The 25189-nt window shown below is 41.6% G+C and overlaps 1 protein-coding gene across 1 annotated transcript in view; it reads left to right on the top strand.

The window, feature by feature from the left end:
• Positions 1-246: 246 nt before the first annotated feature.
• Positions 247-25189, top strand: part of ACADM (acyl-CoA dehydrogenase medium chain) — a 45427-nt gene continuing 20484 nt past the window's right edge. Inside the window, 12 exon segments of the mRNA XM_030572838.1 lie at positions 247-395; positions 8152-8248; positions 13046-13143; positions 13249-13318; positions 17425-17525; positions 17617-17697; positions 21508-21638; positions 22892-23000; positions 24753-24780; positions 24783-24835; positions 24837-24893; positions 24996-25091. Of these exon segments, the coding sequence (XP_030428698.1) occupies positions 372-395; positions 8152-8248; positions 13046-13143; positions 13249-13318; positions 17425-17525; positions 17617-17697; positions 21508-21638; positions 22892-23000; positions 24753-24780; positions 24783-24835; positions 24837-24893; positions 24996-25091 (945 nt within the window). The 5' untranslated portion in view covers positions 247-371.

Raw genomic sequence — 25189 nt, 5'->3', positions numbered from 1 at the left:
GTAAGCCCCTCCCGAACCAAATCCCTGCCCACCCAAGCCTGACCCTCTCACCCCAGGCTCCTCTTCCCCCCTCTGCCCAGCACCGCTCTCGGGACACTGCCTTTCTCCGCGCCCAGGCCCCAGGGTGAGTCCTCCCTGGCGGGCCCCCAGGCTCTCGGGTGCAAGCTGAACGCGGAACTCCGAGCCCGGACCCTGACCCGGACCCGACCCCAAACCCAGCCCGCCCCCGAGCTGTTCAACTGGCCCATTCTCTCAGCCCCGCCCAGAAGCTGGCTGGCGCCCTCGGTGTGCGTCGGGAGGCGGGGCCCAGCGGACACTGCTACTCGCCTGCTGCCGGCGGGGTCGGCTAGTGCTCGGCGGAGCCCCTCAAGATGTCCGCGCTGAGGGTCACCCGGGTGAGGAGGAGGAATTCACCTGGCGGGGAAGGAGAAACAGGCCTGGCGGTGGGGAGGTGGGACTGGGGCAGTGCGGGCCCCGGCAGCGGGACGGTCCCGGGAGGGACATGTGTCACCCCGGCCGCGGGAGAAGGGGGGGACACGGGTGACTCCGGCCGCGGGAGAAGCTGGGTGGGGACGTGGGTCACCCCGGCCGCAGGAGAAGCTGGGTGGGGACGTGGGTCACCCCGGCCGCAGGAGAAGAGGCGGGTGGCCCTGGGGGGGACGCGGGTCTCCCCTGCCGCGGGAGAAGCGGTCGTTGAGGGGAGCTATATTGCGGCTCAGGAAATGGGGGTCACTGGGGAGCGCCTGAGGCTCAGGCATGCGCACACTGTGATCGGTTCTGAGGGAAGGTGCCAGAGTCAGAGCCTGAAGTGGAAGCTCCGCCCCTGCAGATGTATGTTGTGGCTCACATGGGGGTACAGATGGCGGTGATGAGAGCCTAGGATCGAAGGAAATGGAGGGGGGAGGAAAAGATTCTGGGGCCGAGGCGGGGGCTGGAGTGACACCAGGGGCAGGGAGGGGTGGGAGGCCACACCTTGAAGTAGGAGAGCCACCAGGGCTGAATGAATGGTCAGGTTCAGGCAAGGGAAGGCTCATGTTGGGGGATGGAAGGCAAGGCAAAGGAGATGCTGAGGTCCTGGCTATATAGGGGGAAAACTGTGGAGAGGAATGTGGAAGATGCTGGAGTTCATTGAATCATTAGTCACTGAGTGTGGGGAGACAGGACAGAGCTGAGGCTTAGGCTGTGTGTGTGTATTTGTGCGCCATCCTGATAGAACGTACACTGCTGTTTGACCAAGTCATTCTTCTCCCCCTCTACTCTTGGCTCTAATCAGTTCTGCAAGAAGGTTTCAGTCAACTGGCCTCTTGCTCTTCTCTGGAGTGTGGCTTTTAGAAATGACAATGTTTTCTAAAGCTAAGCCCTATGGAGCAGGTGCACTGGAGAGGTTTAGGGGCCCTGGAGGTTTTTCGCCTTCCTCTGCAGCTGGGGCACGGGTCGCTTGCTGGTGGATTCTCTGCAGTTTGAGGTCTTCAAACCAGTTTTGAGGATTTCAATAACTCAGTCCTGGATTAGGGGTTGTATAAAAGTGGATGGGTAGGGTTCTGTGGCCTGCCTTGTGCAGGAGGTCAGACTAGATGATCATATTGGTCCCTTCTGACCTATGAGTCTATGGCCATGTCTACATCTAAAATTTTGCAGCGCTGGTTGTTACAGCTGTATTAGTACAGCTGTATAGGGCCAGCGCTGCAGAGTGGCCACACTTACAGCAACCAGCGCTGCAAGTGGTGTTAGATGTGGCCACACTGCAGCGCTGTTGGGCGGCTTCAAGGGGGGTTCGGGGAACGCGAGAGCAAACCGGGAAAGGAGACCAGCTTCGCCGCGGTTTGCTCTCGCGTTCTCCGAACCACCCTGCAAACCGCAGGGAAGGAGACCTGCTTGCTCGGGGGTTCGGGGAACGAGAGAGCAAACCGGAAAAGGAGACCAGCTTCGCCGCGGTTTGCTCTCGCGTTCCCCGAACCACCCTGCAAACCGCAGGGAAGGAGACTTGCTTGCTCGGGGTTCCGGGAACGAGAGAGCAAACCGGGAAAGGAGACCAGCTTCGCCGCGGTTTGCTCTCGCGTTCCCCGAACCACCCTGCAAACCGCAGGGAAGGAGACCTGCTTGCTCGGGGTTCCGGGAACGAGAGAGCAAACCGGGAAAGGAGACCAGCTTCGCCGCGGTTTGCTCTCGCGTTCCCCGAACCACCCTGCAAACCGCAGGGAAGGAGACCTGCTTGCTCGGGGTTCCGGGAACGCGAGAGCAAGCCAGGGAAGGAGACCAGCTTGATTACCAGAGGCTTCCTCCTTCCACGGAGGTCAAGAAAAGCGCTGGTAAGTGTCTACATTGGATTACCAGCACTGGATCACCAGCGCTGGATCCTCTACACCCGAGACAAAACGGGAGTATGGCCAGCGCTGCAAACAGGGAGTTGCAGCGCTGGTGATGCCCTGCAGATGTGTACACCTTCAAAGTTGCAGCGCTGTAACTCCCTCACCAGCGCTGCAACTTTCTGATGTAGACAAGCCCTCAGAGAGTAAAGAAATACAGACCTCTGGCGTCCTTTCCCTGTTCTGTGTTTCAGTGTTCTGAGACAGATTAATGCTTGAACAGTTCAGGTGTTAAACTTCTAAAATGCTGTTTCTCTGTCTTTTTGCTCATTGTTTACCAGCATGTGTTACACAACCTGGGGGCTCTTCTCTAGCATTTCCCCACCAACAGGAGTCCAAGAGACTAAATTCATGGAGGAAAAAATAATGAATAAGCATAACTTCTGCTTCAGACTGAACAGAAGTGATCACTAATAAGAGAACAAAGCTTTGGATTTTTGAAAATATCTGACAAGGAGGTATCTCCTTAAATATACATCTCTAATTATATATTTTAATTTGAGTCATACTGCTGTAAAATAATTTATGCTAGGTCCTAATCACTTTCTGTAGAAAGTAAAAAATACAGTTCTGTACAAGAAAATAAATTGTACTTGAACTAGCAGCTACCTACCAACCTCAAGCCAGAAAATAGTTACTCCAAAAATGAGTCAAAATACCCTGTTAACCACAAATACCAGACTTTATTATAGCCCTGCCACTCTGAAATGCTAGGTAAATAGATGGTTCTTGCAGCTGACTACAGTGATCAAGAAATGTAGGTATTCTGGGTTAGCAAGGTAAACAAGTTCTGTAGATGAGTTCCCCTCTTGGCCGCAACTCTCTTTTATACCAACTTGACCACCTCTGCTGGCTGTGGCTGTGGCAGTGTCATGCAGGAAGAAAAGTCCCATGCCATTTAGTGTTTTACAGATCAAACCTAACATCTTAAAGTTCACCTCAAAGCTAACAGGCAACAAATGCGGATCATGGAAAGCTGATGTCCTGTACTTGCAGCACGTGGTGCCCCATAATAAGATACCTGCCAATTCTGCTTCAGCTTCTAGGGGTATGTCTATGCTGCGATGTAAACCCAGGATTAGTGGGACTTGAGTCAGCTAACCTGTATAGAGAACCTGGGGCTTGAGCATCTATAGTCATTCTTAACCCCACATTAACAATTTTTTAGCCAGGGCTCAAACCTTGGACTCCAGCATCCACTCTGCAACTCACAGACCTGAGTCAAACCAATGATATTTCAGACTCTCTAGTGCCCTCCCAAAATGTGGCCACTCTAACCCTTTGTGTGTGGTGCATTGTGGGAAAACTTTACAGCCCACCCTGCACATTACAGGAAATTTGAACAGCCCATCAATATATCTTGCCTCGCAACATGAAGGAGACCACTTTTCAAGTACTTCAAGTACATGCGCTTTTACTCTTTTTGTTAGGAAGAGGGTGGAGCATCTAAGAGGTGCTGGTGGACATTTTGGTGGCATTTTCTGACCCACCAAAGACGTGACAGATTTTATGATGGAGCAGAAGGAGGCAGAAGAGGAAGAGTATGCTGGGATGGCAGACTCGCATTAGCTGTTACTGCTCAGTACACTAAGCATAGCTGCTTATGCTCCTTACATAGACCATGCTTCTGGTGTAGGGCCACAAGCACAGACTGGTGGGATCACATCATCATGCAGATCTGGGATGACCAGCAGTGGGTTCAGAACTTTCAGATGAAGAAAGCTACATTTCTGGAGCTTTTTGAGCAGCTTGCCCTGACCCTCTGGTGTAAGGACATCTGCATGAGGGAGCTCTTGCCATAGCACGTTGCTATAACTGTCTGGAATCTGGCTGCCCCATACTGCCTCAGGTCTGTTGCCAACCAGTTTGATGTTGGAAAGTCGACTATGAGTAAAGTGGTGGAGGTTAATGAGGCACCTGGTTTACTGCAAGGTGGTAGGCATCAAAATATTCCTGAACTAATTGCTGGCTTGGAGAGAATGGGGTTTCCTGACTGCACTAAGGCCACTCGTGGGACTCATGCCCATCGTTTGCTCTTCTTCCCTCGCCTCCCTGGTCCCAGAAGTTTTGGTCCGAGTCTACATCTGAGAGATTTGTATGTAGGTGGAATAGGGGATTGGAAGCAACCTGAAGTCTGAGCCTGGGCTTACGTTGTTGTGTAGACATACCCTTGGTTGACGTAAGGTATTCCTCTATATAAAATTCATTGTAGTACTCCACTACTCAGCTTTGTCTTGATTAGGAAAAGGGGTGAGTATAGGGTGGGCTTAGCTAAGATAGTTTTGGTAAATCTAAACTAAAGTTAACTGCTTTTCCTTGTGTCGCTGCAGGGTAGTGTGTTTAGCGTGATTTTAGCAGGTTGAGTTATTGCCTAGGTAAGATCTAAGACCAACTCGAAGTTAATCCCTTTTCTAGCCTAAACAAAGCCATTAGATCCCCTAAGGCATAAGTGACTGCCGCAAGGACTGCATCCAAAAAAATGGTTACAAACTCTTGGCAAGATGAAAATTAGAAGAAGCCTTTCCAAAAACAGCTGTCCTGATATAATGAAGTTTACTGTCTTAGTCAGTGACATTGAAATCAAGAAAAGTTGAAGGATCCAAGTCCCTAACGTGTTTCAGATCTGTCACTTAGACATTTTTAGACAATTTTGCATGGTTCTATATGTTGTATCAATAATCATAGCAGTCATTTGGCATACAGACAGAAATATAAGAGAGTATTGTTTTTCAATAAAATTTTCCATGATTGTTTGTGAAGTAATAAACTCACATTTTAACTGAATACACTATCCAAAAGATAAAGTCTCCAGTAATTCATAACTGCCTACTTAGAGTGAGGACTTATAACGTATGTAATCAAATAATTTCTTACAGAGGAATGAATTAGGGAACTATTAATAACTTGCTTACTTACCAATTCAAGATGATTATGCAACATTCAAGTATACTATAGTTTGCTTTTCTTCTCTTGCCATCTGAAGTTGTCTTTCTGTATCTACTTACCTTCAAAACTGTCCATCTAGTTTAAAAAAACTTCAGAAAAGAATTTTTCCTTGTGTATAACTCTTAATTGCTCTCTAGCTACCAATTTTATTTTAACTTGTAGGTTTTGGGAGGCAGATTTTATAGAAAATTTGATCCAGTGGAATTTTTTTTTTGTATCTTCAGTCTGATTGTTAATCTAATTTTGTGTCCCACCATGTTTCTTCTTCCATCAAACGAGCAATCTGCTTTCTTCCTTTCTGACATTTGACAATTGTTTGCCATAGTATCCAATGACTTTATTGTAGTGTTTTCTGCATTAGTTTGATGAATCAAACATTTTAATGCTGCATACTATGTGCCTGTTATGCTGTTTTCAGGCATCTATCAGATCATGTGTTATCTTCTATACTTATCAAGAGAATGATAGACCTTTTAGCCAAAACAAAATCTTTGCTACTAAGAAAGTGTCTAATTATGGTATTATATAGTCTTTAAAGATGACTTGTTATTACTATGTCATTTATTGAAACACTATGATATCTTATCTTAGAAATCAGTGAAGGGAGAGACCTCTTTGGAAGGTGAAATGCTGTGCTGAAAGTAACTTACATTTGGTCAAATTTGTTGTTCCATATTGTCAGGGTTCCCTCCCCACTCTGAGGTACAGATGTGGGGACCCGAATGAAAGACCTCCTAATCTTATATTCCACCAGCTTAGGTTAAAAAGTTTCCCAAGACACAAATACCTTGCCCTGGGATGCATTGCTGCCACCACCAAGTGAGTTAGACAGAGATTCAGGAAATGGACCACTTGGAGTTCCTGTTTCCCCAAAATATCCCCCCAAGCCCCTTCACCCCCTCTTCTGGGGAGACTTGAGAATAATATACCAACTAAATAAGTAACCAAAGTGAGCACAGATCAGACCCTTGGGTTTCTAGGACACTAAAAAACCAATCAGATTCTTAAAAACAGAACTTTATTATAAAGGAAAAAAATAAAAGAAGCACCTCTGTAAAATCAGGATGGAACACAATTTTACAGGGTAATAAGCTTTAAAACACAGAGGGTTCCCCTATAGGCAAAACTTTAAAATTAAAAAAACAAAAACAAAAACAGGGAATAAACCTCCCTCTTAGCATAGGGAAAATTCACAAGCTAAAACAAAAGATATTCTAACGCATTTCCTTGCTATTACTGACATCTAATATTACAGAAATAGTATGATTTCTGTAAGAGCTGAATTACTTGCTCTCTTTGTCTCAGGGCTGGTCCACACTACGGGGGGAAATCGATCTTAGATACGCAACTTCAGCTACGTGAATAACGTAGCTGAAGTCGAATATCTAAGATCGGATTACTCGCCCGTCCTCACCGCGCGAGATCGATGTTTGCGGCTCTCCCTGTCGATTCCGCAACTCTGTTGGGGTTGATGGTGTTCCGGAATCGATATAAGCGCGCTCGGGGATTGATATATCGCGTCTAGATGAGACGCGATATCGATCCCCGAGCAATCGATTTTAACCCACCGATACGGCGGGTAGTCTGGACGTAGCCTCAGAGAGAACAGCACCAAGCAGAAACCTTCCCCCACAGATTTGAAAGTATCTTCTGCCTTTATTGGTCCGTTTGGTCAGGTGAACACCAGATTATTTGAGCTTCTTAACCCTGTACTGGTAAAGGAGGGATTTTATGCTACCCTTAGCTGTATGTTCATGACACATATGTAACTGTATTCTCAAGGGAATGATCAGTGGGTTTAATACTGTTTGCAAAGTGTGCTCTTAAAAGTCTCATGCAGTTGACTTTTACACAAAGTCTGAACACTAAATTACCAGTTTGAGGACCAGCTCATACTTACTTTGCTGGACTTACCAAATTGATTTACACTGTGCATGCTTCATTTGATCCAGTTAACTGCTGCTCTCCCCTCTTCACCCCCGGCTCCCTCCAAAAAAAGAACCCCCCTGAAAAATCTGCGTAATTTTTTTTTTCTTTGGGGAAATGTTGGCTCTATCTCATCAGTCTTAAGCAGAAATTGCATAGTGGAATCTTGTGTTGGTTAAGCACTGTACTTCTCTTCACAGCATGCCTTAAGATATAATAAACAGTATACCTGCCACCACTTAAGAAGCAAAGAACGCAAGAAGCACAGAAGTAAAATGGAAGGGGAAAAGTCAATGATCAACTTTAGAGAGGAATATAAACTACATATTTACTGCTGAGTCATGAATTTCTGGAGCAAAGTGACCATAGATCACTAGCCATCTGGGGCAGTAATTCCTTACAAAAAAAGCAAACAGAAAATAATGCATGCTTCATGAATTTCTCAGATTGAGATTTTCCAAACAATATATTCTGGTAAATGCTGATTTCTAGGCAGAATGTTATTAAACTGGCATTAAGGTTGTAAATACATGTAAAAGCTTAATTTAAAACAGGAGGAAAAAATGCTTATATTGCACTCCCACCACCACCTTTTCAAGGCCCCAGTACTGCAACATGTAGTGCATAGTTGGACTGCTGAACCCACATGCAGCTCCGCTGAAGTCTTGGTTTCCATGCAGACAAGCAGTCTGCCCACGTGCTACACTTGTCAGGATCAGGACCTAAAATAGCCGAAACTTTTAAAAACACTTGTAATTATTTTGCAACACTGGATGCAGTATTTGCTTAGAAAGATGAATGTATGTCTGTATTTAAATTTTAATGTGTTATAAACCAATTCAGTAGTTCTTAAGGCTCCAAGAAGCTTTGCCTTGTGAGCATGTTAAATTTCATATTCCTTTATTTTAAACAGGTTCTTCGAAGCATTGCTCAGTGTAGCTGGAGGTCACAATCTAGCCAAGCTGCTGAAGCGTCTCATCACATTAAATCTGGAGCTGGCTTTAGTTTTGGTAAGTACTCTGTGGGTCTGATGCAATGTTGCTCAGCAGTTTATATCTAAAATTTGTTACATTCTGGAGAAAGTAACTGTCCTTTAATAGCTCAAGAGTGTGTTCCATATTATTGCAAAGCAGAGTGATCCTGTAGTTCAGGTTGAGAAAACACTTCCATACAAAAGCCCTATTTTTATTGATTATTCTCTTTCTTTTAAAAAATATTTAAGAGCTGTGACAGACTCAGGCCAGTGGGGTACAGGAATCTGGTAGAGAGCAAATATACTGGTCACTGGGTGAGTAGTTTTCTGTTCCCTGAATGACCAGAGCAAGGGCTGCACTAAAGTAATCAGGAACCTGCTAGAACCAGTTAAGATACAGGTTGATTAGATCACCTGCAGCCAATCAAGGCAGGCTAATCAGGGCACCTGGGTTTAAAAAGGAGCTCACTCCAGTCAGGCGAGGAGGAGCCAGAGGAGAGGAAGTGCATGTGAGGAGCTGGGAGCAAGAGGCACAAGGAGCTGAGAGTGAGAGGGTGTGCTGCTGGAGGATTAAGGAGTACAAGCGTTATCAGACACCAGGAGGAAGATCCTGTGGTGAGGATAAAGAAGGTGTTTGGAGGAGGCCTTGGGGAAGTAGTGCAGGGAGTTGTAGCTGTCATGCAGCTGTTACAGGAGGCACTATAGACAGCTGCAATCCACAGGGCCTGGGTTGGAACCCGGAGTAGAGAGTGGGCCCGGGTTCCTCCCAACTCCTGATCAGACACAGAAGGAGTTGAGCCAGACTGTGGGGAAGATCACTGAGGTGAGCAAATCTGCCAATAAGCGCAGGACCCACTAAGGTAGAGGAGGAACTTTGTCACAGAGCCAAAATTCCTTTCTTGGTCAGGTCAGAAAACCCGTGTGTGTGTGTGTGTGTGTGTGTGTGTGTGTGTGTGTGTGTGTGTGTGTGTGTGTAGAGTTGGATTTAAAAAACAAAACAAAACTCAACTTCTTTTGGAATTCTTCAGTGGTGGAATCTTTCTGTCCTTGAATAACTAACTCAAATGGCTTTCTTTTGAAATACAAATAGTCTTAAAGGAGCATGAAAACTGTTATATTTGAAAGAATATGGTTTAGATGTAACTTAAGTTATAACAATTTAGATTTTCAAAAGTCTGCTCAGGTTGCTTTTTGTAATTGTAACCACATACAGAAGTGTGATTCTTTCATCTGTTTATGTGTAGTTTTTCATTAGTAATGAGAAAGATATAGTAATGGTTTTGTCCTCCTGACAATGTTTTGGGCCCATAGTTTCTCTCTTTAAAGTGTCATACGTCAAGTTTATATGAACTCTTTAAATAGAGGCATCCCTTAACTTGAGATGAAGGCGACTCCACAAGTGCTTCCTGTAACAGTATAACCATCTTAACTTTTCAACTTACTGTCTGTCCAGTGGTTATGATATGTTGTAGTCTAATGACATAATAAATTCAAATAATTTAGCAGGTGTATGAGTTCATCCTGATATGAGCACATAATTATAACTGAAGTGTCGTAATTGGAGAGGCGGTAGCTAGATATTTGGAAGCGTATGAGATATACAGCTTTGAAAATACCGGATTTCTGCTGCATTGTTAACATTAAGCTGAACTGTGACTGTTCAGTATTTGATTCTCTGAGAAAGCTCGACGGTCCATGTTGGGGTCTGAAAGACTTGGCCTGATAGTTGCAGCTTTGATTTCCCCTGCCAAATCAGGGCATATAGGGAGTATATGATGAGAACATAACTGCATTATACCCCACTAAAAAAATTCTGGGTTTGCTTGAGCTATTCTGTAGCAGGATATTGCTCCCAATGTGGCTCAGCTCTTTTCACACAGGACTAATAGACACTCAACAGAATGAAACCATAGGTGTAATAACAGGTACTATGAGACTGCTCATCCTGTCCTTGCTGCCGGTTCTATCTAACATCAGCCAACAAGTTGCCTTGCAGAATTTACTCCTTAAGGTGCAAGACATGCCATATTTACCCTTGTTTAAAGATGTATTTAATCCCTTGAAACAGTGTCTTAGCCCATGGCATCCCATTTGGACAATTCTCCTGAGGAAATTCAATATCACCCTCAGGACACATACTAGGTGGCAAGGACAAACTTCAAACATAGCCAGTGCGTATATCATGAGATATCCAACACTCCAGTCCCCAGGTTTTGACTTTCCATGTTATCTTTGGGTAAAGTTCAATTGCTTCAGCTGTGGAGTGATCACATGTGCTGCTAATGACTAGAAGTAGCTCCTTTGTGACTCCCCACTTTGCTGCTATTGTCAGTTAGAAAACGTAGGCCACATACTTGCAGGCTTTATCCATTGGCAAGCCTGCCCCTTGTGGACTTGCACAATGTTTTTCTGTCTGGTATTAAATGTTGAAGATATTTGGACTAATACACTTGATTTGATTGTGTAGATGCAATTGCAATAACTATTTAGTAATTGGTTGAGCAAGCGCCAAAGAAAAGATGCCTGGAACGTCTGTATCTTCTGTGTAGCAGACTGTTGCTTAAAGACAAGGCCCTGTATTCTGTGAAATATGTCAGAAACCTTGGAACTAGTGATCAGGAATCCACTAAGCCCTCACTTTCCTCATCCCCCTTCTCTATTCCAGTCAGTACAGTGTTCCTTATTCATTTTGATTATAAACTATTTTTTTTAATGTCTCCTCCACTGTGACTCAGAAACCTCTTGGTGCCAACTGACAGAGGGCACCACAGTATATAGGATTATAGGTCCCTTGGGTTCTCCAAAAGGAGTTATGTAAAATCTTTGCTGAAAGCATATTTCACACTGGTCATCATAGCCATTATGAAATGTATGTGAAGATAATGTGTTCTGTGTATATTGAAAATTATGTAAGTTAAGACAGATCACTTGAAGGTGATAAACAGATTCTAGGCAGAAAGTGGGTAGTAAACACTTATCTTTCTGCTTGTCTACTGTGTATTGTATGCCTCTGGGCCAATTCAATCAGCATAAAAAACAATGGACATACTTGGAGACAGGCTATGTTTGCTGTCTGGGCCAGATGCAGGCGTGAGATTTACAAAGACACAGTAACCCCAAGATAAGCCTCTGAAGAGGGGACCTTCTGGGCTAAAGGACCATATTCTGTAACGGCATAAAAGAAGTAGAAAGGAGATTAGATTTCATCCTTCAGTCTGGGAAGAAAAGCTGATCTTACAAAAGGAGGGTCTAAGCCAGTGGTCATCAACCGGTCGATTGCGATCGACTGGTCAATCCTGGACTCTCTCCCAGTTGATCACAATCTCTGGTTGCTAAAAGTCCAGCTGTGTGGTGAAGCGGGGCTTCCGCTAAGGCAGGCTTCCTGCCTGCTCCACGCGGCTCCCAGAAGTGGCCAGTGCAGCATGTCCCCGTGGGGAGGGGTCTCTGTGCATTGCTTCTGTCTGCAAGCACCACCCCTGCAGCTCCCATTGGCTGAAAATGGGGAACTGTGGCCAATGGGAGCTGTGGAGTGGTGCCTGCAGAGAGGGGCAATGCGTGGAGCCACGTTCGTCATCCCCAGGGGCCAGGCTGGGGCATGTCGGCCCCTTCAGGGAGCAGTGCGGGGCTAGGGCAGGCAGGGAGCCTACCTTAACCCGGCTGCACCGCCAACCAGGAGCTTCCTGAGGGAAGTGCCGCCCAGCAGAAGCCTACACCAACCCAACCCTGAGTCACCTCCCGTAGCCTGCACCCTATACCCCCTACTGCACCCTGACACTCTGCCCCAGCCCACAGCTCAGAACCCCCTCCCATGCTCCAAACCCCTTGGTCTCAGCCCAGAGCCTGCACTCTCCAGAACCCCAAAACCTGCCCCAGCCTGGTGAAAGTGAGTGAGGGTGGGGGAAAGAGAGTGATGAAGCGAGGGCAGGATGGAGTGTGTGGGGTGGGACTTCGGAAAAGGGGCGGAATAAATCCTGGGTTGCACTTAAATTCAAAAAGTGATCTTGTGCATAAAAAGGTTGGAGACCACTGGTCTGAGCCATACTAGTTGAAAATGCTGGGAAAGGAATTTGGGGTATGCTGTCCTTTAGGAAACACAGGTATGTCTTGTGAGTTAAGTTTAGGCTCCAGAAAGCATGTTAGGATTTTGTTTTGTATGTAGTTGTTTGTTTACAATATTCTTACTGGCTTTCATTTGAATCTCTGTTCTTTGATACTAAACTTATTCTTGTTTTTACTGTAAATCTATCTGTGTTAAGCAGAGTGGTGATCTTGACATGGAAACTAATAAGATTTCCTCACACTAAGGGCAGGTGGTGATGAGTTGCCTGTTCTGCAAATCACTGTATCAATAAATAAGTGCATTGGACATGTTGTTAGGTGAAAAGTGTAGAGTGTTATGCTCTTAGATAGATGAAGACTGAGCCTTTTTGACAATTGAGAATAGCTTTTCTTTTTCTTTTTTCCCTGCCCTTCAGGTGGGAGCAGATCTAGGTTCCCTGTAAGCTGCACAGCAGCCTATTTAGCACTGTGCTGGTGCTCAAGGAACCTGCCTGGGGACTTGCCAGCCCCAACTCTGCTGCGGCGTGCCCCCAGGCACGGCTGGGGAAGGGGCACCTATCCTGCAGCCTCAGCCCTGGAGTCCCTGCACCCCAACCCTCAGCCCTAGCCCTGAGTTCCCTCCCACACTCTGAATATGCTCCATATTGTGCACATAACAATATTCATTCCGCACATGGAATGAATTAGAAGGAACACTGGAGTAGATCAGTAGTTCTAACAAGCAGTAAGACTAACTGAAGTGTAGAATTTGTGACTAAAATGGTTTATTTTCTAGAGCTCAGTGATGAACAGAAAGAGTTTCAAGCTACTGCTCGTAAATTTGCTAGAGAGGAAATCATCCCTGTTGCTGCACAGTATGACAAAACTGGAGAGGTAGGCTAGCCATATTTTTGTGGGAAAATAGGTGTGGATATTCAACATTTTCCAGTTCTGCAGAAATTAACTGAATGACTGAGAGTGAAAATACTTTCTTTTCAGTATCCTGTTCCCCTTATAAAACGTGCATGGGAACTTGGTCTGATGAATTCACACATACCAGAAAGTTGTGGTGAGTAACTAACTTTTTTAAGCTTATAAAATAAAAGAAATGAAGAATGATGCTACAGAGGACCCCCTGGTGTTTTTTTTAAGGTAATGTTATGTGGTTGGTACTAAGTAAACTACTCCGAATTTGAAGACGTAAAGTAGTAACAGGTATAGTCAATAGGCAGGCTGACTTGTTCTGTGCATGATTAAAAACCCCTAGATCTTAAAAGTTAAAATACACGAATACAACAGTGTTCACTAACATACTAGAGGCTGGGGGCTTCTACTGGAAAAAACATACAGCATTATCATAGAATCACAGAATGTAGAGCTGGAGTCATCAACTCCAGCCGCCTATGCTGAAGCAGGGCCAAGTAAACTTTGACATCCGTGACAAGTGTTTGTCCAATCTGCTTTAAAAAACCTCCAGTGATGGGGATTCCACAACCTCCTCTGAAAGCCTATTCAAGAGCTTAACTACCCTTACAGCTAGAAAGATTTTCCTAATATCTAACCTAGTTCTCCTTTGCTGCCAATTAAGCCCATTACTTCCTGTCCTACTTTCAGTGGATGTGGAGAGAAGTTGATCAGTCTTCTTTATAGCAGTCCGTAACCATTTGAAGACTGCCAGGTTTTTTCTCTAGACTAAATGTGTTCAGTTTTCTTATTTCATCATAAATCAAGTTTTCTAAACTTATCATTTTTGTTACATTACTCTGAACTCTCTCCAGTTTATCTGTGTCTTTCCTAGTGTGGTACCCATGATTTGTACAGTACTCCAACGTGGGTCTAACCAGTGCAGACTGAGCTGGGCAGTTACTTTCCATGTCTTATATTCGACACTTCTGTTAATATAATGATAGCCTTTTTCGCAGCTGCATCACATTGTTGACTCCAATTCAGTTTGTGATCAGCTATTTCCCCTGCCGCAGATTCTTTTAGCAGTTCTATCAACTAGCCAAGTGTTCCCCATTTTTGTAGTTATGTATTTGATTTTCCTTCCTAATTACTTTGTGCTTGTCTTTACTGACTTTCATCCTGTTGATTCAGATCAATTTTTCAATGTCCTTTTGAATTCTAATTCTGGCCTCCAAAGTGCTTCCAACCTCTATTAGTTCTGTCATTGGCAAATTTTGTAATCATTCCCTCCCCTCCCCTCCATTATTCAAGTCATTTAAAGAAATTATTGACTAGTATCAGATGCAGGACTGACCCCTGTTGGACTTCACTAAATATGTCCTCCCAGTTTGACAGTGAACCCTTGATAACTACTCTTTGAATACAGTCTGTCTTTCCAGTTTTGCATCAACCTTATAGTAATTTCATCTAGACAACATTTCCCTAGTTGGCCTATGAAAATGTCTTGTGGAACTGTGTCAGAAGCTTTACTAAAATCAAGAGATACTATGTCTACAACTTCCCCTCATTCACTAAGTCAGTAACCCTGTCAAAGACAAAATTAGGTTGGTTTGACATGATTTGGTCTTGACAAATCCATGCAGGCTATTTTTTATAACCCTATTGTCCTATAGGTGCTTTCAAATTCATTGTTTAATACTTTATTGCAGTATCTTTCCAGGTTTTGGAGTTAGGCTGATGGGTCTATTATTTCCCAGGTCGTCATTCTCATTTTTAAAGATAGGTGCTATGTTTGCCCTTTTCCAGGCCTCTTGAGTTCTTAATGATGATTGCTGCTGGGTTTGAGATTGCTTCAGCTAGTTCTTTAAGTACCCAAGGATGAATTTCATCAGGCCCTGTGGACTTGAATACTTCTAGTTTATTCAAACAGTCTTTAACCTGTTTTGGCTTTTCTTCACCCTTCGTGTTAATATTTATTGTGTTGAAGTATGACCAGTTTTAGTGAAGACTGAAGCAAAATAGGCATTAAACACCTAGCCTTCTTGATGTCATCAGTTATTAGCTCTCCTTCTCTGTTAATTAGAGGATTTAAGCTTTTCTTTCTTTTTTTTTCTTTACTGTATTTAAGGAACCTCTTATTGCCTTTTAGGTCCCTTACTACATGTAATTTATTTTGTGACTTAGTCTTTCTGATTTTGTCCCTTCATACTTGTGCTGTTCTTTTGTACTCCCCTTTCCATCCTTTGCACTTCTGGTAGGATTCCTTTTTGATTTTCAGGTAATTGAACAGCTCCTGCTAGGAAAAATAGTTAAGAGGCTGATATGGCTCTGTCTTTCCTCTGCATCAGAATAGTTTGCAGTAGTGCCTTTAATATTGTCATCTTGAGAAACTGCCAGCTCTCCTGAACTCCTTTATCCCTTACATTTTCTTCCCATGAGATCTTACCTATCAGTTTCCTGAGTTTGTCTGCTTTGTTGAAGTCCATTGTCATTTATTTGGCTGTTCTCGCTCCTTTCTTTCCTTAGAATCAGGAAATCTATGATCTCATGATCACTTTCACCCAAATTGCCTTCTCTCTTCAGATTCATAACCAATTCCCCATCAAGTCTAAAATGGCTGTCCGCTTGGTTACCTCCTTCACGTTCTGGAGCAAAAAATTTTCCCCAATACATTCCAAGACTTAAAGCCAACAGGTGTCTGGGAAGTTAAAGTTCTCTATTACTAGTAAGTCTTGTGTTTTTGGATATTTCTGTTCATTCTAGAAATGCGTTCTCCACTTCCTCTTCCTGATGTGATGGCCTATATTAGACCCCTACCATGACCCTTTTTTCCTACTTTTGTCTTTACCCAGAAACTTTTTCAGCTGGTCTGCCTCTTACTAATTCCTCAACCTCAGAACGTGTATATATATAATATTCTTGTTGTATAATGCAACACCTCCTCCCTTTTTCCCCTTCCTGTCCTTCCTGAACAAGGTTTACCTTTCTGTACCAATATTCCAGTCATGAGACTTATCCCACCAAGTTTCTGTGATGGCAGTTTAGTCATCATTTAACTTATGTACAACTCTCTTCCACTTCTTCCTGTTTATTCCCCAATCTCCTTGCATTTATATATCGAACTCTAAGATGTTGAACAGTTTTCCCCACTGATTTCTCTCTTGTCCTTCCTATGACCTTACTGTAATTTTCCATGTCCTGCTACCTCCCCCCCCCCCAACACCTAGCCTTTCTTTTAAGATTGCCTTCTTTATGCCTGTCTATGGGCTTTGGTCACCTGCCACCTTTTGAACATAGTTTAAAGCTCTCCTCACTAGGAGATGTTCTTCCCCTTCCCTGTCAGGAGGACCCCATCTCTTCCTAGCAGATTTTCTTTTGTAGTGTGATTTAGAAGAAGGTACACAGTTAACTTCAGTGATTATTTTTTTAACTACTATATTTTCGAAGGAATCTCACTACAGTGGCTAAATATGATATGGACTTAATCAAGAGTGATCACTGTAGAAAAAATAATTTTGTTGTAGGCCTCAAGTCTGGTAACAATGCCATGCAATCACAAAAAAAGGCACTAACCTCTGTAGGCTTTAGAGGACTACTCAGGCTGACTGTGGAAACTGGAGGTTAGATTGAAACCTATCAGTTTAGGGCCAGATTCTCTGCTATGGCTGGCATCTGTTTGGTTTAGTTGGGGAAATGTCAGGGAACTGATTATTACTCCCCAATTTCTCTGCCTGTCTTGGCCTATGCTCTGGCAGAAATTAGAACAGCCCAAGGACTGACCCCAGAGGGACCATTTGCCAATTGGAGACTATTTGGAGCACATCCTTAAATTTGGGCCAGAAGGGGAATGGGGTAGGATTCCATACTTCCAGCTTTTCAGCTCAGAACTCTTATACTTCAGGAAAATTCTTGGCTGGTTGGATAACAACTAGAATCTGGAGGCACAAGGATCCAGTATGGAGGGGGAGAGCAAGAGTATTGACAACAAGAAGTTTGTACAAAAATACTTTTGTCTCGGTTTTTAGTAGTTTGCCGAGCAGATCGCTCACAGAAACCCTAGAGTGTGAAATTTTAATTTTTTTAAATAGTCTTATTTGACAAAACTCTAAATTCTCAAGCCTGGGGAATTCACTATTTGGATAAAATGTGATAAATACAGACATTTCAAAAACATATCCCCTTGGATATTTCCTTGAATTTATCTGTATTAAGAATTGTTGCATGCTTTGGCTGTAAGCTATTTTTGGTAAATAAACTGTTTAACTGTAGGTGGACTGGGCCTTGGCACTTTTGAAGCATGCCTTATTACAGAAGAACTAGCTTATGGATGTACAGGGGTCCAAACTGCTATTGAAGGGAATTCCTTGGGAGTAAGTCTTGTTGTTGTTTTTTCCTACTATTTTTGACTAGAGTTTATAGAATGCTATTCACTATTTTAAAAGAATAAATCTTCTCTTGTAGCAAATGCCAGTCATCATTGCAGGAAATGAGCAACAGCAGAAGAAATATTTGGGGAGAATGACTGAGGAGCCATTAATGTGTGTAAGTGTAGCTACTACTTTGTAGAATGCTCAGGGTTCATGATATCTTATTTTGCTTTCTTTTGAAGAAAATGTAATGGGATATGTACTTAATCCAAATAGTTACTTAAATATAAGTGGACATCACAATTTACTGTAATATCAGGGATAGTAAGTGGAACACATTCAGTTAGCAAATAGAAGTTATTTGGAGTATAGTCATCTAGGAATCCTAACATAATTGTCTCAATCTTTCAAGAAGAGGCGTGGTGGGTGGATGTTCAAAAAAAAATTGAGGCAGGTTTCAGAAAATTAAAAATATGTCCCAGCACCTACGGGCGTAAAAACAATCTGAAGTACTATAATCTCTCAGTAGCTGCTGTATCTTGAAGATAGTGAAGATTCAGATGTCTGCTTCAATAAAGGCTGCATAACTAAGCAGCCAAAAATAGAGCATTACAAAAGAACAGAATAAACATAAAACATCCCTTGGCACTTTTAGCTCTAGATTTCAAAGCACTTCACACTCTCTCATATGTGGAAATTAAGGCACAAAGAATGTGTCCATGACCCTTGTCCAGGGTCACATGTATCATATTAGAGTTGAAGTATAGAAACCAGATTGAAAGATAAGAAACAAAGGGTAGGAATAAATGGTCAGTTTTCAGAATGGAGAGAGATAAATAGTGGTGTCCACCAAGGGTCTTTATTAGGCCAGGCCTATTCAATATTTTCATAAATGCTCTGGAAAAAGGAGTAAACAGTGAGGTGGTAAAATTTGCAGATATTTAAAAAAAACAAAAAGACAAAACTACTCAAGATAGTTCAGTACCATGCAGGCTGCGAAGAGCTACTTAAGGATCTCTCAAAACTGGGTGACTGGGCAGCAAAATGGCAGATGAAATTCAGTGTTGATAAATGCAAAGTAATGTACATTGGAAAACCATAATCCCAACTATATATATATATATAAATGATTGGATCTGGATTAGCTGTTACCACTCAAGAAAGATATATTGGAGTCATTGTGAGCAGTTCTCTGAAAAAATCCACTCCATGTACAGCGGCAGTCAAAAAAGTGAACAGAATGTTGGACATCATTAAGACAGGGATAGATAAAACAGGAAATATCATATCACCTCTATATAAATTCATAGTACGCCCACATCTTAAAGACTGCATGCAGATGTGGTCGCCCCATCTCAACAAAGATGTAATGGGACTTGGAAAAGGTTCAGAAAAAGGCAACAGAAATTATTAGAGGTATGGAACGGCTGCCATATGAGGAGAGATTAATAAGACTGGGACTTTTCTGCTTGTGGGGGGGGGAGGACTGGGGGTGGAAGAGGACTAAGCGGGGGATATGATAGTCTGTAAAATCATGACTGGTGTGGAGAAAGTAAATAAGGAAGTGTTATTTACTCCTCATAACACAAGAACCCCAGGGGTCACCAAATGAAATTAATAGGCAGCAGGTTTTAAAAACAAACAAAAGGAAGTATTTCTTCACACAACACACAGCCAACCTGTGGAATTCTTTGCCAGAGAATGTTGTGAAGGATAATACTATAACGGGTCAAAAAAGAACTAGATAAATTCATGGAGGCTAGGTCCATAAATCGCTATTAGCCAGGATGGGCAGGGATGGTGTCCTAGCCTCTGTTTGCCAGAAAATGGGAATGGATCACTTGATGATTACCTGTTCTGTTCATTAAGTCAGGGGCACCTGGCATTGGCCACTGTCGGAAGACAGAATACTGGGCTAGATGGGCCTTTGGTCTGACCCAAAGTATGGCCATTCTTATGTTATCTATTATTGAAGTTTTATCAGCGTAGCAAGCCAATTAGTCACTCGGTTGGCCTCATTTGACCCTGTGTGGTGGTGTTTGTTTTAAATACTTAGAGGACAGCATTAGTCAGTAGCTTTTCAAATCCTAATCCCAAATGTGGAAATTTTAGTTTTGGTGATCCAAGTAATTTAGCTTTATCAGTGGTGTCTCATTTATCACAAGTTTGCAATACATGTATTTAGTATTCTTATTCATCATAGTGGCTTGTTGTGAGCTTCCACCCTGTCAGATCCTAGATAGAATAGAGCACCCCTAATGTTCTGGCATCTTTAGTATCAAGATTTGCTTTGTACTGTATCCAAAAGACAAGACTAAAGTTTATATGTGAGCCCCACTTTCCTGATGATCTTTATCAATAGTCGTCCTTGTAAAGGCTTCACCAGGTCCTTGATGGGATCTATTAGGAAAAACTGTTTAACTTTGCATGTAGAGAGTGGAATGTGAGAGTAATATGTTTCCATGTGTTTATGGTGTGTGTGTGTGTGTGTGTGTATGTATTACATACTTGACAACTCGTTGTTGTGTGTATTTGTAATGATAGACTGATTGTCAGAGCATAAGTTAGTTTTTTGGCAAGAAGTATGAATGCCATTTCAGTCAGTGTTGTTTCTGATACTATGATACGTGGAGGGTGGAAAGACAGCATTTCTTTAACAGCTAAACCAAGACATGCCTCATTGTGACACAGAGGCTCATCTGTGCTTCACTCTGTCAGTAGTCCTTGTCAAGCCTGACATACTCACTGTACCTAACACACTATTGTCATATCTGTATCTGAAAGATGGCATGTAAATTATCATTAGAAAATAATAACTCACCGATGATTAACATTTTTGCATGATGTATGTAGTGTATGTGTATAAAAAATTCTGAATATGCACCAGAATTATATTCTTAAAATGTTTGCACATAATGCATAAGCACAGACTGCCTTAGACAAATCAATGTGTATTTGATTCTCTGGCCAGCCTGGTCTTCAGGCAGACAGTGAAGGTACGTGTTTGGTAAACAAAGCTATCAAGTCAAGTGCAGGAGGGGATAGCATGGCGTCTCTGCCCAACAGGAGAGATGCTTGGTCTGGTTTTACTTTTCAAAAAATACATTTGCAATGTATTTACTTGTGTATGTAAAGATGGGGGCTGAACCTCAAATGGTAAGCAATTGAATAAATGATAATATACAATACTACTGTATTTTAAGATGGTATAGAGTGGAGGTCTTCTCTGAAAGCTAATGACACACTAGTGATTAATATCATTGTGAAATGTAACACTATATGAGGAGATAGGGGTACATAATGATATTATGCTTTAAAGTCTGTGGCCAAATAGGGAGAAAGAGGCTTTCTTCCAGACAGGAGAGAAGGCAGCTATGTCTCCTATGTAAATTAAACGTGGCTCAGTCAAACAGCGCAAGCCCTATTTACGTACAGGGGGATGGGAAGACCAGAGAAAAGAAAATACAGCCTGGGCTGGATTCAAATTAGCAGCTTAAAAGTGAAGTGGTTTTTATTCTGATAATTTTAAGAGCCATTCAGACCCCCAGTAAAGCACTATTACTATACACAGACTGAATTATTAACAATTTTTACATTGTGGTGAATCAAGGATATAAAGATAACTGGGAAGACTTAAAAAATAAAAATAAATTGAGTTGCTGCCCACATCACTTACTACTTTCCTATTACTTCAAAAAGTAAACTGCACAATATGCCTTGTCAATATTTTCCATAATATCTAGTAAGTCACTCTGGAAGTTTAAACCTATTAAACATACTTTTGCTGTTTATCTACCTTTTTTGGTAAGGCTTCTTTGAATTCATTTGTGGAAACACGTTGAGTGAGATGAAAAAATCAAAACCATTATAAGTAATAGTTTGGTATCTCCACAGTGTGATGATAATATATACAGTCCTCTTCGTTAAATGAAGTGATTTTTATTACTCAATGCCTTGCCTTTTTCCCTCTCCCCCCCCCTTTTAGGCCTACTGTGTAACAGAACCTGGAGCAGGCTCTGATGTGGCAGGTATAAAAACGAGAGCTGAGAAGAAAGGAGATGAATATGTCATAAATGGTCAAAAGATGTGGATCACCAATGGTGGCAAAGCTAACTGGTACATTAACTGCTTATTAATCTGCTGTACAGTTTCAATTTTATGTTCAGCCCTTCACCATGTTTTATATATAACAAAATTTCCTCTGACTAAAATAGGTATTAGGCTCTCTTTTATAATCCCTCTTCTAAATCTTCATGTTCATTACATTATATTTTGAGCCATGATCAATATATATCATTACAGAATTTTGCAGCTAACAATACACACTTTAGTGCCCCACAAGATCTACTAAGGAAACCACCAGATAACAAAACTTCTGAAAATGTGTTTGATAGCAGCATGATTTAGAAACCACTCAATTCTATCTATTTTTAAAAGGAGGAAAAGTACAGAGGATGACTTACTTACACAGTACTCAAAAGAACTTGTCTTATTCGTTACTCTGCTTTGATTGTATACATGGTCATTGAGCATAGTTCTTTCTTCTAGCCACATACGGCTAGAAGACACTTGTCACTTCCCACACAGATGATTATAAAAAGCAATTACATTTGTGTGGTGTCTTAAAGAGAATACTTTCCGAGCTATCCCCAAATCTAGATGTTGTTGCCTTAAAGTCTGAAAAGAGCATTTAAAAAAAAAAAAAAAGTACAGTTCTCTCATCCTGCCTTGGTTTAATATCCTGTACAACCTGCTTCAAAGAAATCCGCTTAATGGTTCAAGATCTTTGAGAAACCATTTAATAGCACCTAGCATCTGTCTTATGTCATCAATGAATACTACAAGGGTGACTTATTATATTTGTTGCATTTTTCTTTTAGAAATGAGCTGCATCTTAGACCTAGAAGAATAAAATTAATCCCCTCCATGGGATCATGTGATAGTTCTAAAGGGTTTCACACAATCACTGCTCCCCTAATCCTTGATCTGCTATGAAATGACCCATCTCTGCAATAACTTTTTCATAACATTCCTAAAGATGGTAACTAATATAATAAAAATGTACATAACACTATGAGGAAAGGGTCCTTTGTATCAGCTATTTGTCCTGTGTAATTTTGTTAACACTTAGATACCACAGTGGTGGGTGTACTGGAAGTGCCTCAGTAGAAATATTTCCAATTTAAAGCCGGCTGTTTATTGTTCATGTCATCTACCAGAAGAAAAGAACTTAATGCTTCTGTTTTAGAATCTCTTGATAGGGTTAATATTATATGGTACTTAGTATCTATCTTTAAAAAACTTATCTGTTTAGCTCTTAATCGTGAAGACAGGTTTGAGTCACTCAAGTTACTATGTGTTTGCACTAGGTATTTTCTGTTAGCTCGTTCCAATCCTGATCTGAAAGCTCCTGCCAGCAAAGCCTTTACTGGATTTATTGTGGAAGCAGACAGCCCTGGAATCCAAATTGGAAGAAAGGTGGAGTGTATATGCATAGATATTTATAAGCGTGCTACCTGGGGTACTAGGAATTGCACTGCTCTGGTCAAAAACAGTAATGTTAAAGGAGAAAGTACTATGACTTGAATGCTTTTTAACGTATTAGGTACACAACATAAATGCCTAGCACAAAACTTTTTTGTACTTATTGCTATTTCTATATTCTGACTAATTTTTGAAGATGTTTGAAATAAATTAATGGTGACTAACTAGGTCCATCATATTAGTTTTATGGGTTTATTTCAAGTCAACATGAGGCTTGGTCCCCTGGATGACTTTAAAAAAAAAAAAAGAAAAAAAAAAGCCTGATTTGATATAACTCTATAAATAACCATGGAGTTACACCACTGTACATAAATATGTGAAATCAGAATTGCTCCTAAGACCTCTTTTTCTTGCAATCAGAGGACTTCCTTTGTTTTGATGGCCGATCTGTGTGTCTCTGCAAGGAAGCATAACTGTGGCAGTAAGGAAGGAGCAGCTTATCTGCGAAACTCCACACCTTGAGTTCTGTCTGAAAAGATGTTACCTATTGGTTCAAGTAACACCTAACTATTGAAAATGAAAAACTACTTTTCCTCTATATTTTACTGTTGTGTATTTGGCATAACTTCATGTATAGTCAGTTTCATTGAATGCTCTGCATAGAGAGCCTGTCTTTTTCTTATTTATGTTGGTGTTTAAAAAGCAGCAGGAAAGAAAAAGAAAAATGTGATTACACACCTGCAAAAATTGTCAAAGAGATGGAGATAGGGGGGAAGGGAATGACTCATGGGCCAGTGTGGTACCTGAAACCATTTTGCCAACTTGATTGGCAACTTGAAATGACCATTAATTAGAAGAGGAACATATGTCTTCTTTCCCTTCCTGACTTTCAGCCATGGCTGTTCCATCTCTTGAACAGCAACCACTATGCAGCAGGTGTAGCCATGCTACAGATCAAATTTGTTGTTTTACGTTGTGGAGCGGTATCCTAAATGCTTGTTTACTGATTGCTCTATTCTTGGGGGTGATCAAGGGACTTTGTCATATCAACTTAACCTGCCATTTATATTTTTTGATTTTTTTCAAATAAATCCAAAATTAAATCAACCTTGTACAAAATAAACTTCAATAGAAACATTTTTGACTTTGTAACATTTCAATAGACTCTATTTCTGAAAGAACAATTTCTCTCAGAGCTTGTCACTAAAATGTTTTGTTGCTAGTGCATGAAAACCAAAAAGTGAAACAACTTTAGAAAATGACTGTAAGCAAAAGGTGAAACTAGTGATTTTCATTGTGCTTAGAAAAAATTAAAGGAATAAAAAGCATAAGGAAAAGAATGATTGTTTTAAAAAAAATCATTGTTTTAATAAACTCCTTGAGTGTTTTTAGCGTAAGTAAAAAAAAAAATTGTTTTTGGTTGCTTGTTTATCAATGAGAAGTAACTCTTCAGGATTAAAACCACCAAATGCAGTTATATCAAGGCTGTTTAAATTTTTGCTCTCAAGAGCTAATCTGTCTTTTGTTTAAAAATATGGTTTATAAAACAAAGGGCAGTGGTTAATTGTAATGCAAGTAGGTGGCGTTACCCAATATGCATGTCTAAGTGCTCTCTGGTGTGTTAACTTTGAAACCTGGTTTTAAAAAATCTGTTTCAATTTCTTTTCAAGTAAATCAAAATTTAGAAAACATCATGCCATGGAAGTATTCAGTTACAGTTATACCTTTTGTAAACTTCCTTTTCAGGAGATGAATATGGGTCAGCGCTGCTCAGATACAGAGGTATTGTCTTTGAAGATGTGAGAGTGCCCAAAGAAAATGTTCTAAGGTGCTGAGGGAGTTGGTTTTAAAATTGCTATGGGAGCTTTTGATAAAACTAGACCTCCAGTAAGTAGCAGAAATAAGATGCTTTTTAAAAAAAACAAACAAAAAAAATTAAAGTAGAAGTGGTCAATTCAGATTTTACTATGTACTGTTTGAACTATACAGGTAGCAGCAGGTGCTGTTGGACTAGCACAGAGAGCATTAGATGAAGCTACGAGGTATGCTTTGGAAAGAAAAACCTTTGGAAAACCAATTATAGAGGTAAGTTAAGCAAAAAGTTACAAAGCACAGTTTTGTAGCACGTGCTGTTAAGATATTCTACTTTCGTAGGACTGCTTTATAGTATGCTTCTGCCCTCA

This window comes from Gopherus evgoodei, chromosome 8, assembly GCF_007399415.2.
Source record: "Gopherus evgoodei ecotype Sinaloan lineage chromosome 8, rGopEvg1_v1.p, whole genome shotgun sequence".
Classification (NCBI taxonomy): domain Eukaryota; kingdom Metazoa; phylum Chordata; order Testudines; family Testudinidae; genus Gopherus; species Gopherus evgoodei.
This window is presented reverse-complemented; position numbering and strand designations above follow the sequence as displayed.